The 17,644-nt window shown below is 40.5% G+C and overlaps 1 protein-coding gene across 1 annotated transcript in view; it reads left to right on the top strand.

Annotated features, from left to right (window-relative positions):
• Positions 1-17,644, top strand: part of COL4A3 (collagen type IV alpha 3 chain) — a 129,802-nt gene that overhangs the window by 98,987 nt on the left and 13,171 nt on the right. The window contains exons 28-43 of the mRNA XM_041766914.1: positions 484-588; positions 2,230-2,327; positions 2,883-3,033; positions 3,334-3,447; positions 4,290-4,457; positions 5,696-5,785; positions 6,106-6,240; positions 8,839-8,937; positions 9,705-9,794; positions 10,130-10,269; positions 10,730-10,856; positions 12,108-12,188; positions 12,515-12,613; positions 13,030-13,077; positions 15,546-15,731; positions 16,357-16,487. Coding sequence (XP_041622848.1) covers positions 484-588; positions 2,230-2,327; positions 2,883-3,033; positions 3,334-3,447; positions 4,290-4,457; positions 5,696-5,785; positions 6,106-6,240; positions 8,839-8,937; positions 9,705-9,794; positions 10,130-10,269; positions 10,730-10,856; positions 12,108-12,188; positions 12,515-12,613; positions 13,030-13,077; positions 15,546-15,731; positions 16,357-16,487 — 1,862 coding nt within the window. The remainder of the gene's footprint in view (positions 1-483; positions 589-2,229; positions 2,328-2,882; positions 3,034-3,333; positions 3,448-4,289; positions 4,458-5,695; positions 5,786-6,105; positions 6,241-8,838; positions 8,938-9,704; positions 9,795-10,129; positions 10,270-10,729; positions 10,857-12,107; positions 12,189-12,514; positions 12,614-13,029; positions 13,078-15,545; positions 15,732-16,356; positions 16,488-17,644) is intronic.

The following is a 17,644-nucleotide window of genomic DNA, read 5'->3' as shown; positions in this document are numbered from 1 at the left end:
GATTATCCAAATTATTCCCATTGGTGCCTTCTGATTCCAAAAAAGAAAAAAGAATCAATATAATTACAGAAAAGGAAGTTGAGAGCAGGAAAATCTCTGTGGATTTTGTGGGGGAGTTGGGTGGTGGAGAGTAAGTGATGTTTGCTGGTGGTTCATCAGGATAGTTCCTGCTGCTTCTTCATTTGATGATGTAATTTCTTGGCCAGTATGATCTGAAACTTATTTTTGCATGCATAGAGGGAGACTTATGTAGTTCACATTGTCTAGAATATTTCTTTTTAGGAATTAAATTCTATCTTAAACATTATTTGCAGCTCCTAATGATTAGAGCAATGGATAAGAATAGAGAGGAAGAGTTGCAGTTGAGGTTATGTGAAATTATTTCCTAATTTCCAAAAAGGACTAGAATGACACAGAAAGACATTTTGTGTTTCAGGGCAAGATGAAGGGAAGTTTCTTATGCGAATGTTTGTATGTTTTAAGGTATCCCTGGACCCATAGGAAAATGTGGTGATCCGGGTCTTCCTGGGCCTGATGGTGAACCAGGAATTCCAGGAATTGGCTTCCCTGGGCCCCCTGGACCTAAGGGTAAATTTACAAAATTTAAAATATAACATTTATTATGGATATTAAGAAAATATAAATACATGTCATGAATAACAGAAAAGATCCATAATGTGACATCTAAAATAATGTTTTTCACCCATCTTAAATGGGAAAAGAAAAGTCTTACAATGATGTTAGGCAAAAAGGTAGAACTCACATAGATTTACACATCTCATCTCAATCAAATTTTTTAAAATACATAGAAAAAAACCTGGAAAGAAATTCATCAAAATGGTAGCAGTGATTCTTTTTAAGTGTGGAATTTTCTTTACTTCTTGATAAATGCACATTTTTACATTTATGCTTTTTTTTTCACTTTATACATTTCTTTAGTAATTAAAAAAGAACTATGGAATCACAAGTAACTGGTTTTCCCATACTCTCCCTTATAAATTACAGAAGTTATTTTCTTTTGGGAACAAATGCTATTTCCCATCAAAGGGAAGACACTCCAAGAAATCCAGATGCTGAGAACTCAAACAATAACCTAACCAATACATCAAAGTCTTGTTCAGGATGACATATGAGCCATTTCAGTCCCTGGCTTGTTGCATAGATTTTCAGATTTTATAATCCTTTTATGTTAGTTTCAATATTATTTAAAGTGTCTGTCAAAAGATAATCCATTTTTTGGCATTTGATCTCCTAGGTTAATATGTCATCAGGGCTTATCATGCATTAGTTCTGCACAAATACAGGAATATTGATCTCAGCTTATGAATATTTGAAATGGAAAATGTAATCATCTCAAGAATGTCTTAGACTCCAATTTCTCAGATGTCTTCCCAATGATCTCTGAAGTAATGCAGCCTGGCCCATATTTTTGCCTACTCCTTCTTGGACTTATTAAGAATTGCGTCCTTGCTTGTAACCCTATGGATTCACCTTCTGGAAAGAGACTGTAAACTATGCAGACCAGAAGTAGCTTAAGAAATGCTTGAAAAACGTAGACTGAGATTTCCCGGTTGAACCTAATAATCCCATCAACTAATGGTGAATTAAAAATTTGTCAAATTAGCAGCACAAAAGAACTCTCTGAATGAAGCCCTGCTCCACCAGGGTTTCCTCTTGTGAACCACGGAACAGAACAAATGATATGTGTGACTCCTCTCCCAATTCTCTTATTACAAATATATAAGAAAGAAGTTAATTCATTATGTTCAATGGCATTAGGAAGTAATTCTGTTGAGCAACCCATGTTGAGAAAGGCTACCTAAGCCTAGGGCACCAGACATGCTTTATATCCTCATCTGGGTCATGCTTGGATGGATTTATGCACATTCAAGAATTTATTTGGCTGTACACTGTAATGTAAAATATACTCCAAAAGAGGAAGTCAGCCAAATGGTCAACCAGGATCAGTGCTTTAAAGAATTGCCACATCAAAATTGTAGCCATGCTAAACAATAAAATGGAGAAAGACATTTTTTAAATTGAGGATCTGATTTGGAATGGAATTTTTTTTAATTGCTAATGTAGCAGTTGGCTTTTTCATAATTCAGACTTTCATAAAAACATCTCTAGCAACTTGTCTCATAAAAACATTAGATAAAATAACAGAGATACTGCTCTAAATGTTTTACTAAGCCTACTTCTGCAATTATTGTTGTGTTTTCTCTGTAGGAGACCAAGGTTTTCCAGGAGCAAAAGGAGCACCGGGTTGTCCAGGAGAAATGGGGAAGCCCGGGTCACCTGGAGAACCAGGTCTCCCAGGAGCCAAGGTCTTCAAGAATTAAAACTTAGATGGATGTGTGGGGATAAAGGGGGTGGAAGGAGGGTGGCAATCACAGTAAGCCTGTTAGGAGACTCTGGGTGTAGAAGTTATCTATATATTGGCAGATGATAAAGACATTAAATACTTCTTAACATTTCTCTGAACCATCCCTACCTTTTAGAAAGGAAAAGAGAAGGTCTTAGAAGACAAGTTTGCTTCCCTGTTTCCTCCTTAATCTTCAGAAACATTCAGAGTATTTAAAATGGAAGGGCTCTAAAAACATGTGGATAACTATAAGAAAAGATGTCAAAAGTAGAAACATCTAGACTGTTTAGAACAATTTCAGTTTTCTTAAAAAGTGGAATTTACATAGCCTCAAGACTAGTCAAGGATAATTTTATAGGAAACTCAGCAACTAGAGTTGAAAAAGGAAAGGATGGTTTAATGGTGGTAACTGTGCAAAAGGGATTATTTTCTACTTAATAGCCCTAAAGGCCAATTAATAGCCAAAAAAGATTTGGAAGTGTCATATAGTGCAACTAACATGATTTCTGTGCAACAGGGAGAACCAGGACTAGCCATGCCTGGAGAACCAGGAATACCAGGTTTTCCAGGAGAAAGAGGCAATTCTGGGGAAAATGGAGAAATTGGACTCCCTGGACTTCCAGGTCTTCCTGGAATTCCAGGAACTGGAGGGCTTGATGGACCACCAGGTACAATAGCAAGTGTGATTACTGTTCTCCACGGTGAGCTCTGCTAAAATGCAGCAAGACTTCTAGTTTAACAAATAGAATATGAAGAGCCTAATTATTTTTCCATTGCTGCCCTACCTTTGTTTTCTCTTTCCTTTCTCCTTCCTTCCTTCTGTCCTTATGAGTGTCCTTTATAAAAGGCATTATCAGTGGTATTAAATATAGGTTCAATCTGGGGGGATTACAGGAGAATGATTGTGACAGCTTTATGATGACCTTGGGTTTTGGTACCTGAATATATTACTGGACTCTATTTTACAGGGGATCCAGGGAAGCCTGGACCACCTGGAGAAAAAGGACCCCCAGGAAGTTGCACAGAGGGTCCCAGAGGAGCCCACGGACTTCCAGGATTAAATGGATTAGAAGGGCAACCAGGTAAGAGGAGGGCCTCGAAACCAGCCATTAAGTGGGCAGGTGACATGAGACTCCTGCTCTGTGCTTTTCTGCTTAACATGAGAACTGTCCAACAACAAGTCCTGATCACTGTTCAATAGGAAATGTTATTTTAGCAATCTAAACCTAGTCATGTATTTGTTGCAGTGAGTACCACCCATAGAGTAAGAGATCAGAAAAAGTTTTATCTTTACCTCCATAAGTATACAAAGTGGTAAATAGATATGTAGTTAATTGCTTCCCAAGCAACATAAAATAAGGGTGTGAAATAACTCTAAATTATGCAGGCTAGGTGGTCCAGATTATGTAAAATTTACTCTATTTTCTTGGATCTTCTCAGTCAGATCTGTGAACTGAGAAAAATTTTTTAGAACTCAGCTAATGCCTATGGAGTATCACATTGCTTTTATGTTCACAAACCAATTTCTGGCGAAGACATTAATGGTTGTAGTAGTGCTATTATTGTTTCCAAAAGTATCTGATGGCTTGCCTCCCCACCTGAGTGGCTATATACATATTCTGCAGGTTAAAGACTGAGCTACAGTCATAAAGTCCCAGGATGTGTCTGCAGGACTAGAAAATAGATATAAATTCTACACTTTCATTACCACATGAATCACTGAAATAGAATATTAAAGTCAGAAGGAGTCTTAGAAATTGTACAGAAGGGGACGTAAATAAATCAGTCCATCAATCAGATAAGTGTGTGGTTTGCCCATAATCACACAACTAAATATTTATAACCATAAAAAATATATTTCTGGAGTTGATGGGGAAGGCAGTTATGTGTTCATTCATTCACTTGTTCATTTATTTATATATAGGCAGAAGAGGTGAAACAGGGCCAAAAGGAGACCCAGGTATTCCAGGTTTGGATAGATCAGGCTTTCCTGGAGAACCTGGACCACCAGGAATGCCAGGTCATCGAGGTGAGATAGGACCACCTGGCCAAAAAGGATATCCAGGAAATCCGGGATTTTTAGGACCACCAGGTATCGTTTTTTGTGCTTTTATTTTTCTTCTTCCATTTTCTTCCACATTTTCTTTTAAGGTGACTCTTTAAATTGAAATTAGGCCTAGAATTTTGACTCTACATTCCTCTTTCAGTTAGTATAAGTGTTTCCTACTGAATTATTTGCAGGGAGTCAGGGAGCAGGGCAGTGGTGGTGGTGGGATGATGACATTTCACAATTACCCAGGTATGGCAACTTTGGCTATGCTATTCTTTCTATATGTTAGTACTAAAGGATATTTGCTGGTATTTTCTTGAGAATTTTTGCATCTACATTTGTAAAGGATACTAGTCTGTCCTTTTCTTGTGATATCTTTGTCTGGTTTTGGAATCAAGGTAATGTTGGCTTTATAGAACAAAATAGAAAATATTTCCTTCTTTTGTATTTTCTAGAAGAAAATAGAAGAGTTAGTGAAGAATTGATATTCTTTAAGCATTTGGTTGAATTCACCAGTGAAGTCATCTGAGTCTGGGCTTTTCCTTGTGGGAAATCTTTACATTATTAATTCAATTTTGTGTTATAGGACTACTCAGATTTTCTATTTCTCCTTGAGTCAGTTTTGATAATCTGTGCAACTCTAGGAATCTGTGCATTTTGATTAAGTCATCTGATTTTCTGGCCTATAGTTGTTCATAATATTCCCTTATCATTCTTTTTACTTCTATCACTATTTTTATAGTTGAGATGTTTGGGAACAATATTCTAATCTCCTCATGGCATAAGGACTTCACTGATCTCTCTCCTCCAGAGAAGAACAACTTAATCTGCAAATAATTCTTATAATTAAACTTCTTCCACATATCAGCACTGTTCTAGGCCCTAGAGACACATCAGCAGGCAAGACTACCTCTGACAGTGGGGGAGACAATAACAAATGCATTTAAAAGCCAACTTCAATGATTGACTGCTTGAGGAAAATAAAGTAAAGGACTATAAAAGAAAGCCATTGGTCAAGGATTGGGAGGAGGGAATGCTTCAGAACCTCAACATGTTCTGCTTCTATCTGCAAATGTGACTTACTATCAGTGACCTCCACATACATAGGATAATAAAGACTGTGAACTAACCTATCTCCCAGACAAATATGGTTATTTTTGTACTTATAGAAGCCATTCCTTCAACCCTCCTTAGAAGTATAACATATTTTATTTTATGGAATATTTCACTTCTCTCATTCTGTACAACCTGACCTACTCTGTGTTAACTTGTTTCTACAGGTGAAAAAGGAATGATGGGGATGATGGGCTATCCAGGAAACACTGGCCCTCCTGGGCCTCCCGGGATCCCAGGCACCCCAGGACAGAGGGGTAAGTGAGGCACTATTTCCTAGGATCAGGAGGCATGAGCGATGTTCACATATTTAGCAGCAGAATAAATACATTTTATCCCTTGAGGGAAAAGTAATTTCCCTGAAAGAACTGTGTATCTGATTTTTCTGTATTCTGTATTCCTTTTTCCATTTGAATGGAAATAAATTTTTTCCCTGCCATCTTATGCCACTATCTTCATGTGGCTGGCTGTTATATCTGTCTTACTTTGTTTTATTTTATGGGATCACCATTAGCTTTTGGACCCTTATGAACTACTTCAAGAATTAAGGAACTGTTGTTGCTACTTCTATTTTTAGGTAGCTTTGGAATTCCAGGTGCAAAGGGTGAGAAAGGGCCCCCAGGAGCCAAGGGGGAAGAAGGAGAGAAAGGACCTATGGGGCCTTGTCGAATAACCAGCTCAGTGGGGGACAAAGGAGAACCAGGCCTCAAAGGTAAGCCCTTTCTTTTGTTTGGAATCAGAACGTCAGAGCTGGTTCTGAGACTAAGAATTTTCAAAGAAAATCCCTGTAGTTGACAAAGGAGGACACTGAAAGTTGGTGTTTAATGCCCTGCCCATGATCACAAAGCCAGTTGGTAGCCCAAGCCTGGATTAGAACAGGGTTTTCTATGCCTTGAACAATAATATGTTGCCTCCTTAATGCATGACTTTTTATTTCTACATTAATTCTGCATTTGGGTCTGCTGTATTTAAATTGCCACAGGTTGGATCACCTGGGTGTCTCAGTCAGTTAAGCATCAGCTTTCAGCTCAGGTCATGATCTTAGGGCCCTGGGATCCAGCTCCATGTCCATCTCCCTGCTCAGCAGGTGTCTGCTTCTCCCTCTTCCGCTGCCCTTCCCCCTGCTTATTTTCTGGAGTGTGCACTTTCTCCCTCTCTCTCTTTCAAATAAATAAGTAAAATGTTTAAAAATAAATGAATAAAATAAAATAAATTGTCACTAGTCCATTTTAAATTATAAGCCTCAAAACCACCTTTTTGCCAAATATGGTAAAAGTAAACTTAGACTGGCATACAAAGTTTCTTTATCACTTGCCCTTTGCCTGCCTCACCAGCTACGTGACAGATATTCATTCAACAATTATACTTGTTAGTACCTATCAAGTGGTATTCTAGTATGTGCTGAAGACATAGAAGTGAACCAAGGACTTGTAATACTCTGGTCATGAGGAAACATACAGTTCAGTGGGGGAAAGAGACATTAATGGATCTGCAGACATTTTATGTATTGGGCCAGGAAGTAAGTATCTGGGTTTTTTTGGACTGCATGTGGTCCCTATTGCTTACTCTTTTTCAGTGTTTGCCTATTTGCAACCTTTAAAAAATATGAAAACCGGGATGCCTGTGTGGCTTAGCAGTTGAGCATCTGTCTTTGGCTCAGGGCATGATCCTAGAGTCCTGGAATCCAGTCCCTCATCGGGCTCCCATGGAGAGCCGGCTTCTCCCTCTGCATATACCTCTGCCTCTCTCTGTGTCTCTCATGAATAAATAAATAAAATCTTTTAAAAAATTAAAAATATAAAAACCAGTTTTCGCCCTCCAGCCCTACACCACCAAACCAGATTTGTCGTGGCAACTCTTACAAACCCAAAGCAAATGAATGTGCTAAATATCATCGTTTTGTGGTTTTTTGTTTTTTTTTTTAGATTGTGATAAATGACATAAGTAGGAAAAACAAATGTTACAAAAGAAAATGATCTAACCACCTGCTCTTCACCATTCCTTTGTACATGCTATTTTCTTGTCTGGGCATCTGGTCCTGTTCATGCTTTTTCCACCCAGATAGCTCCTATTCAGTCTTTAAGACATACACACACACAGTCCCTTCTTGCAGAATTCTTCCCTGTAGCATATTGTGCCCAACTCTATTACAGAACTTATCACACTGAGTGGTAATTGTTTATTTACTTGGCTGATTCTCCAATTAAACACTAAAAACTTGGAGAAAGGGAACGTAATTTATGTTTCCCGTACTCAGCACAAGGCCTGTCTATTCGTTAGATACCCGGTCCTTAGGTGAATGAATAAGGATGTAAGCAGGAGCACAGCCCAAAAAAAGGAATCTGCTTGAGAAAAGGCACAAAGCCAGGCCATAGACAGATTGGTAAATGCTTGCTTCAAATGCCAGTGGAGGGAGTTTGCAATTTGCCTTGTAGATATTACAGATTCAAGGAATATTTTTAAGCCAGAGACTACTGTGATCAAAATCATGTTTTATGGAAAGTAGGATGGTGTTTTGGGAAGTTTATGAGCTTTCCAGCCCGCAGAGCTAGATTCACATCCTGGCATTACCACCAATTGATGATGACTCTAGATTAGTCCATTGAGTTCACAGAGTCCAGTTTTGTCATCTTTACACCCAGTTTGGAAAGGCTCAAGGACAGACTGACATTGGCTGCAGATTCAATAAGATAAATAAAAGAAAATGATGTTTTTCATGGTCTAATTACTTAAGAAATGATAATTGTAATAAATGGACTTGAGAACAGGACAGTCTGGATCAGAATAGCGTAGCAAATGGTCCTCTGTTGTTACCAAAAGAAAAAAAAAGTTTTACAAGAGACTATATTTAGGCCACTAATTCTTAAAATTTATGTTTAAAGTATAAATATTATAATCATTAGTGTTAGTTAAGAACTAACTTGTACCAAGCACTGTGCTAATGCTTGACATGTATTATCTCACTTAATCCTCATTTTGAGAAAAGCCTACATTTGCCACACTCTTAATGAATGTTATGCTGTATTGCAGTAATATTTCATCAAGTATAATCAGGATGTAGAAGATTCAGATCAAAATTCTAACCAGTGGGGATGCCTGGGTGGCTCAGCAGTTGAGCATCTGCCTTCGGCCCAGGGCATGATCCTGGGATCCAGGATCAAGTCCCACATGGGGCTCCCTGCAAGGAGCCTGGTTCTCCCTCTGCCTGTGTCTCTGCCTCTCTCTCTCTCTCTGTGTCTCTCATGAATAAATAAATAAATCTTTAAAAAAATTCTAACCTGTGTTTCTAATACATGGTTTTTAACTTTAGGGTTTGCAGGAAAGCCGGGTGAGAAAGGAAACAGAGGCATTCCAGGGTTACCAGGTTTGAAAGGATTCGAAGGGCCACCTGGACCACCAGGCCCACCAGGTAGAGTTGATCCTCTTATAGAAATATTAGGCTTTAAGTGTTCCCAGATCTAAATATAACAAAAATGTGTTTCATGACCTATGGGGTTGAATATGAATTTTGCTCCCATAGTGCTCCAACAGGTATTTGCTTCGAAATTAAATCAAAACGAAGCTGCTTATAGTCAGCCTGTACTACAAAAAAATATTAGCTTGCACAAACTTCCATCTTTGTACTACAAAGGTTATTTTGGCATTGCTGGCATATATTATAAAATATACATACTGTAGTGTATCGCAAGATCACATATCATAGAAGGAAATCAGATAATGATTTAGAGGTTTTCAGATTTGCCTCTTCCTTTTTTAAAGCAAGCTGTTGATTTTGTAAAGAAGATCTTTAAACTGAATTAAAGTAGCCCCATATTCTCTATGACCCCATCAATGACAAAATATGTTACATGGCGATAGCATTTCAGGATTGCATTTGGAACTCTATTGCCATGTAGTGGCAAGAGCCCCTTCTCTTCTGTGGGCATTGCACCTAGGATGATTTTGATGTTTGAAATCCAGGACTGTCGACAAGAATCTAACTTTCTCTGATTTTATATCTTCTGGGTCCTCAGTCCCCTCCTCGTCTGACGGCAAAAAGGCAGCTACATAAGCACTTAAACCAGCTGGTCTGGCTGCTCAGAACTCATTCATTCATGCAAGCAACAAATATTTATTGAACATCTACTATGTCCAGGGACTGTGCAGGACATGTGACTCTACTTATTTGTTCCCAAGGCTCCCGAGGAGATCCAGGCAGCTTTGGGAATCCTGGAGAAGCAGGACCACGTGGAAGTCCAGGAAACATGGGGAACATGGGGATGCCAGGTAAGGTCTAAGATCCTTTTATGAGCCTAAAGCTCATGCTGCCTCCCAATTCTAAGTCTTCTGTATTGTTTGTTATTTTGGTTTCCCACTTAATAGAAAGTTGGTATAAAACTAGATTACTTTGAGATGGAATGTACTGTGTGCAATTAGAACACAAGTGAGAACAAAACAAATATTCATATTGTGTAAAAATCATCCATCATAACTACCTGATGCATTACTGATTCTGAAAAGCCAGCTTCTTGGGAGAAGGGTTATTTGTGCAAAAGTTAGGAGTAGAATGCTTCAAGATCCCTATGTTTACCTATTTTACCTGACCTCTTTCCTACTTTCAGGTCCTAAAGGACACAGGGGACCTTTGGGACTACCAGGTGTCACTGGAAGACCAGGCCTCCCAGGTGTTCACGGTCTCCGAGGAGACAAGGGAGAGCCAGGTTATTCAGCAGGTACAAGGCCAGGACCACCGGGACTAAAGGTATACTGGCCACTAAAGTAGTTACACTTCGGTGGTGGAGTGAGTCTCTAAGTACCAGCAAGTGTCTGGATTCAGTGTGGGCAAAGAACATTGAAAATACTGCTGCGTTTTCAGGCAATTATTTGGGTCTTTTATCCTCTTTCCACAACTCAGAACGCCTCTCATACAGCTAGCTATCAGTTTATGAGTTTATCCCTCAGGTTTCGATCCCCGAGGAGTTGGTCATTACTCTCCCTGCAATTTAAGTATGCTGGCTTTGCATTTTGCACTGGTTCCCACAAATACCATAGCCATCCTGTTCCTGGCACCTGTCGCGGTGCTGGTGCTGGCACATAGCAGACATTTAAGATGCATTGCTAACGAAGTAACTAACTAGATGCAAGCAAGCAGAGTTCATAGTCAGTTCTGATCACATATCCTGCTTATATGAGGATTTTAAAGATGTTTGACTGACTTTAAGGGAGATCCAGGATTACCAGGTGCCATGGGAAGGAAAGGAGAAAGAGGGCTACCTGGCACCCCTGGCCATTCGGGGCCTGCTGGAACTGAGGGAGCCCCTGGACATCCCGGAAGTCCTGGCCACCCAGGTGAGCATTGGCTTTATAACTCTGAAAGCCAGAAGCATGACACTTAGCATAGCCCTTACCTCCTAGAATCAGCTCCATAAACAGGAAACTATTTAGGTTTTTGTACAACAATTGCTTTTATTCAACTTTGGTTTTCAAAGCCTTAGATACTAAGGAACAATAATCAGGGGGAGCCTAATTTTACTGATCAGCCAGTTTGGTGGACTGATATCTAAAAATCCTGATCCTGTGGAAGATGTGCTTGGCTGGCTCAATTAGTAGAGCATCTAACTCTTGATTGCAGGGTGGTGATTCAAGCCCCATGTTGGGCTTGGAGCCTACTTAAACAAACAAAAACAACAACCAAAAAACCCTGATCCTCTGAACAAAGCTTAAATGCTGCTTCAAAGAATTCAACCTAAAAACACAAACTGTTGTTCTATTGTCCAATCTCATGATGCTTCTATTAGTTTTCTAGGGCTTCCATAACAACACACAGACTGGGTGGCTTAAAAAACAGAAATTTATGTTCTCACGGTTCTGGAGGCTGGGAGTCTGAGATCAGGGAGTCAGCAGGGTTGGTCTCTTCCGAGGCCTCTCTCCTGGGCTTGTAGTTGGGTATCTTCTTGCTGTGTCTTCACATGATCTTCCTTCTCTGTGTCTGTGCCCTCATCAATTCTCCTTGTAAGGACACCAGTCATATGGGATCAGGGCCCACCCTAATGACCTCATTCTAATGTAATTGCTTTTTTAAAGACCCTATCTCCAAATACAGTGATATTCTGAGGCAGTGGGGTTAGGACTTCAACCTATGAATTTGAGGGCAACACAATTCAATCCATAAGAGTGTTGCAGTTTCTTTTTTTTCTGGCATGTTTCCAGGTCGAGTGTTGGCTTACCTTCTTAGTTATCATTTGAGTTTAAGTTTCTGTTTTGTTTTATTAAAAACAACTGCCAGGCTACTGGGTTGCAGCTTACTTAAAGTTACTATTTAAAAGATCTTTTCAAGTACCGAAAGATTCAGGGGATTTGCTGTTAACTCCCAATTAAAGAAATAACATCAGATGCTGAGTGGTCCGTGTGGTTGGTGCACACATACCTTTGAAGGTGATGTGACACATCTCTGCCGTTTTCTCTGGGGAAACAGCAGTCAGGACAAAGGCCTGAAGGCCAGGGTGACAATAGGTAACTTCAGGAACTGACCGCTTCAGCCATCGATGTAACCATCCCATCTCCTGCTGTTCTTTCCTTCTCTTCTCTCTTCTTTTATAGGAAAGCCAGGCCCTGATGGAGATTTGGGGTTAAAAGGCATCAAAGGCTTCCCTGGGTCCCCAGGAGTCAAAGGACCTCCAGGTTCCATTTTTGTACTTTGTCTATTTCCCCATCATGAGGGAGGCACATTTTCTCCCGGGGTCGGAATCTCTGTGTACCTACCTGTCTGCTGCTCCTTGGAAGGTAGCTCCCAGGTAGCCAGACAAAAATGCAAAACCTGTGAAGTTAGGTGTTTACACCTACCTACCTAACTCAAAGATCTGCCAACTCACACATTCTCAAGTGATAATCCTCGTGATAGTGTTAATCTGTACGTGGTTTTCACTGTGAATTGAGCATCACATAACTACAGTTCTAAAAAAGGAGCACCTTTCACAGAATTTTACATGTAGCATTTCTTTTCTTAGGACCTCCGGGATTCCTAGGATCTCCTGGACCTATGGGCATGAGAGGCAACCAGGGCCGTGATGGAATCCCTGGTCCCCCAGGAGAAAAGGGAGAAACAGGTACAACTTGCTCATTAGCTCAGGAGCACCCCAGTTTTATTTTGCATGAATGGCTAGGGGCATTGTAATCCTTCACTGCCTCAGAGATTGTTCTCCCACAGTGCTCTGGATATGCGGTAATTAAATTACCTTCTGTTGCCAAAGTGAAGCTGACCAAGTGGCATAAATGAAAAAATTTTAAAATATTTTATTTATCTATTTGTGAGAGACACAGAGAGAGAGAGAGAGAGGCAGAGACACAGGCAGAGGGAGAAGCAGGCTCCATGCAGGGAGCCCGACATGGGACTCGATCCTGGGACTCCAGGATCAGGCCCTGGGCTGAAGGCAGCGCTAAACTGCTGAGCCACCTGGGCTGCCTGGCATAAATGAGATTAACCATATATAAGATATTAACTCACCAAAATGATCTCTTTCAGGTTTGCTGGGGGCACATCCGGGCCCAGGAGGGAGCCCTGGTCCTCCAGGTGAGCAGTGCTGCCTCCCTGACCCTGGTGACAGCTTTGAAGACAGAAACTAATTGAAATGATTGATACATCAAACAAATGTATTACCATCATAACGAAGTGAATGAATTAGAACCTGTGATCCAATTTTGGAATTTCCTTCTATCAAAAGTCTTTAAAAATCAAAAGACTTGCTATGTGTTCCTTTGTTGTGGTCGTTGGCATGGTTTAGAGGTATCGCCTCCTAAAATGGTGGGGGTGGAATTACTGGCTTCTCCAGGAGCATCCCTCCCTGCTATTCTGAGTGGGGGGGGTGGGGGTAGCAATAGTGTGTAGTAATAACACAAGTTCTTTCTCGCCTTGTTACCTTCATTTTGTAGCTTGTGGTTCATGCTACTTTTTATTTAGGGCTACCAGTAACTCTCTCAACACCTCAAAAAAAAAAAAAAAAAGAAAGTCATTCAAAGCATAAGCAAGTTTTTAGTTGGGCAGACTGTGAGTCTGGATTTCTCATGCCAGTGTTTTACAAGATAAGCAGCTTCTTCAATCTTTTTCCATGTTGTAGAGAAATCTGCCAGAAGAAATATTAGATTGCACCTTCTATTGACCTTTCTTAGATATGGGCCCTGTGGATAGGAGTATTTTATTAGCAAAAAGGGCTCATGTGAATGAAAACCTCAGGATATTGATGCTTGCAAGAACCAACAAGGAGTAGCCAGGTACTGGGGCAGGAAGCTCAGAAGGGCGGGAACTCCCTCTTGACCTACCAGCTCAACTGTGCAAAGTTTACAAGAGCTGTCCTTTTTCATTTGTTTCTTGATTATATCATAGTCTCTTTGGTTGGGCTCAACGTTCTCATACCTCCCAGACCCCACCTACCCTACCCCAACGTGCACAAAGGCTTCTCCCACAGATCACAGATCAGTTTTAGAACTATGGTCGAAAAGAAACTGCTTGTCCTATTTTCCTGGAGAAAGCTCACAGTTTAACCATTTGGGTGAGAACACTTTGGCATCTATTTGGAAATAAAATCTGACATAAAATGATCATCTTAAGTAAAAAAGCCTTAAAAAGATAATAACTAGCCTAATTATGTAAGTAAATTATTATGTGCCTCCCTCTAGAATAACTAAAATATAGACATGAGTTCATTGAGGCTTGGAAGGTATGAATCCTTTTAATTAGTTTTAATTCTCCCAAGTGCTAAGAAGGAATCATACTGTAAACAAGGAAGCATCTTTGTGGGCATGAACTATGTAACCTAAGACTGCATCACGGTGCCTCTGACCATTGCCAGACCCTGTCATACAAATACAGCATTTCAGAGCTTGAGTGAGCTGAAATCATCTACCCAACATCTTCATAAAAAACCTGGAGAACATTAGACACAAAGGCTATACATTCAATATTTCAATATTCATCCATTTCATCATCACCGTCTTCCTACATAATAACTTCCCAAGCCTTTCCCTGTGATAGCTGCTCATCCAGGCTTTCCCTTCTTCTCCTTCCTGTCTGTCTCCTACCTGTGTCCCATTTACTATTTCTAGAATAATGCAGAGATAGAAAAGAGAAGGGAGTGGTTATTTTTAATTCACACAACATTACACATTCATGAGTGTCAAAGCACAAATTCCTTGAAGGTTCTCCAAGATGAAAAATATTAGTAATTAAGCGGTGACCTCTTGGGCATCCTCTTTGGTAAAGACAAACCTCTAGCCACATTCATCCCTTCCAGGGTAGTTGTTTGCATCCGAGGGGAGAGGCAACCAGAGGACAGAATAGTGACCTCGACTTTGTTGCTGCTTTGTCTGGGTATAGCTGGGTGACTCTTCAAATGTGCACATCAGTGCCAGGAAGTTTGGCTCTGATTAAATAATGTTATTGTAATTAAAGTTCATCAGATAATAATAATACTGGCGGCATGTAGATAGAGAACACTTTAGAGCTTACACTACCCTCTTCCATCTGTGTATTATTTCACTTGATCTTTAAAGACTGAACTATAGGGATCCCTGGGTGGCGCAGCGGTTTGGCGCCTGCCTTTGGCCCAGGGCGCGATCCTGGAGACCCGGGATCGAATCCCACGTCAGGCTCCCGGTGCATGGAGCCTGCTTCTCCCTCTGCCTGTGTCTCTGCCCCTCTCTCTCTCTCTCTCTCTATCATGAATAAATAAATAAAATCTTAAAAAAAAAAAAAAAAGACTGAACTATATTAGGTTTTAACTGTCATTTTTAAAATAGGAAAACTGACACATACAACAGTGAGGTCACTTTGCCAAAATCAAACAACTAAAGGAAGGCAGAAATAAGGCTCAACTCAGTTCCTAGTAGGCCTCTATTAAAAAATATTTCGTGACTCTTTTATTTTTTTTATTTTTATTTTTTCATGACTCTTTAAACACAGTGTCTGCATTACCAGAGATACCCCTATGCTGTAACCCCAAGTACAAGGCATTATGAATCTTACCAGACTTTTTTTCTTTATAGGAGCCAAAGGAGACAGGGGCGCCCCAGGCCTACCAGGCCCCCCGGGCAGGAAAGGGGCAATGGGAGATGCCGGGCCACGGGGACCCACTGGCATGACGGGACTCCCAGGGCCACCAGGTTTTCCTGGTGCAGTCATCCCTGGCCAGAAAGGAAATCGAGGTCCACCAGGCTTCAGAGGAAACCCAGGTAGAGGGTCTACTTTTAATAAGATAAAAGAATGAAGAGTGTTGGACTATTAATAGAAGCTTTTGGCCTTCTGCTGGTATGACCTCATTGCTCCTTTTGACCTCTGGTCTTCACCTTCTCCAGCCCATTGGCTCACACATAGAGGGCAGCAAAGTGGTGGTGGTGGTGATCCTGTTGTTAAGTTTTGATTTAAATGCGTTAGTTCACATACAGCGTAATGCTAGTTTCAGGTGTACAGTATTGATTCAGTTCCATACGACACTCGATGCTCACCAAAGCTGTTGGTGCTGTTGAGGCTAGTGGAAAATTAGTAAATGACAAATTGATAAGCCTGAAGGAGAGAGATGCATCCCATCATGAAGATTTATTGAGTTGCTAGTATTGAGTACTGTGCTCTGCAAAGATCCTGCTCTAATAGACCTTTAGGAGGGAGACACGGTTCCTGCCTTGGGCCAGGTGCTTCCCTGCTTTATCTCATTCTCTCTTTGCCACAAACCCATCACACAACACAAAGAACATGCAGGGTAACAATAGGTGTAGGGTTTATCCATTCTCTGAAAACATCACCGACAGAACTGGCCAACCTCTCTGACTGGCAATACTGACAGGCCCTTTGTAAATTCAGGTGAGCCTGGTCCTCCAGGCCCTCCAGGGAGCCACGTGAAAGGCATAAAAGGAGACAAGGGACTCATGGGTGAGCCTGGCCCCAGAGGTCTGCCTGGAACTGTGGGAGACAAGGGGCCACCGGGTCAACCGGTAAGTGTGGAAAACTATCTTGACTTCTTATATTCTTCTAAATCAATTGCCAGGATCAGATGTACCCAGAGGCAAAAAAAAATTCCCATCTATGATGTTTCTGTGCACCCAAGGGAAGAGTCTGGAAGGTTGAGAGAATCTTCAGAGTTGGACAGATTTGGCCTCTAGAAGTTTGATTTGTAGGGGACCCTTTTCCATGTTATTCCTGAGTTTTTCTTGTTGAGACTCTAAGCAATTCTAGGAATGGAATATATATATATATATATATATATATATATATATATATATATAGTCCTCTAGAGCGATCCCAAACTCTTTAAGTGTAATATATATTAACAATATATATTAATAATATACATATATTATAATATGTATTATAATATATATTAGTAATATACATATATTATTAATATATATATTACACTGAAAGAGTTTGGGATCGCTCTAGAGGACAACATAATTTTCCTCTAGTAATAATGCTTTCAAAGTTATCTGTGCTAGGGGCACCTGGGTTGGCTCAGTGGTTGAGGGTTTGCTTTAGGCTCAGGTCATGATCCTGAGGTCCTGGGATTGAGTCCTTCATCAGGCTTCCCACAGAGAACCTGCTTCTCTCTCTGCCTATGTCTCTGCCTCTATCTCTGTGTACCTCATGAACAAATAAATAAAATCTTTAAAAATGTTATCTGTGCTATACCCTGAATGTCTATTTCCTTTTTTCCCCTGATGTACCCTCTAGTGCTTATAAATAGCTCCCACTTGCTTCGAGTATTTTCTCCCCTGTATTTTTCAAATTCAGTTTAACACTTGATCAACCCTGCATCTATTTTGAATATATCCTAGTTGGTCAGTATCTTCCTTAAAAATGTAGCCCCTGGGACAAATACCCCCTGCAAGTGAGAACTCAGTATCCCCATGGAGTGGCTAAGGAAGCGAAGACTCTCACCAACTTGAAAATCACCATCATATAATCCAACCTAAAATTCTGCTTGGGCTGTTTGGCTGCCATGTCAGCTCATTGTCACTGCACAGTGAGCTTCTGGTCAACCAGAGCCTGTGGCACACATGCGCACACACGCCTACCTTTTCCTCATGAATGTCTTCCAAATTTTCTCCATTAATTTTAGTTCTTGCCTGTTTGTTTGTGACTTAAGTGCAGA

This window comes from Vulpes lagopus, chromosome 8, assembly GCF_018345385.1.
Source record: "Vulpes lagopus strain Blue_001 chromosome 8, ASM1834538v1, whole genome shotgun sequence".
In the NCBI taxonomy this organism is placed as follows: domain Eukaryota; kingdom Metazoa; phylum Chordata; class Mammalia; order Carnivora; family Canidae; genus Vulpes; species Vulpes lagopus.
This window is presented reverse-complemented; position numbering and strand designations above follow the sequence as displayed.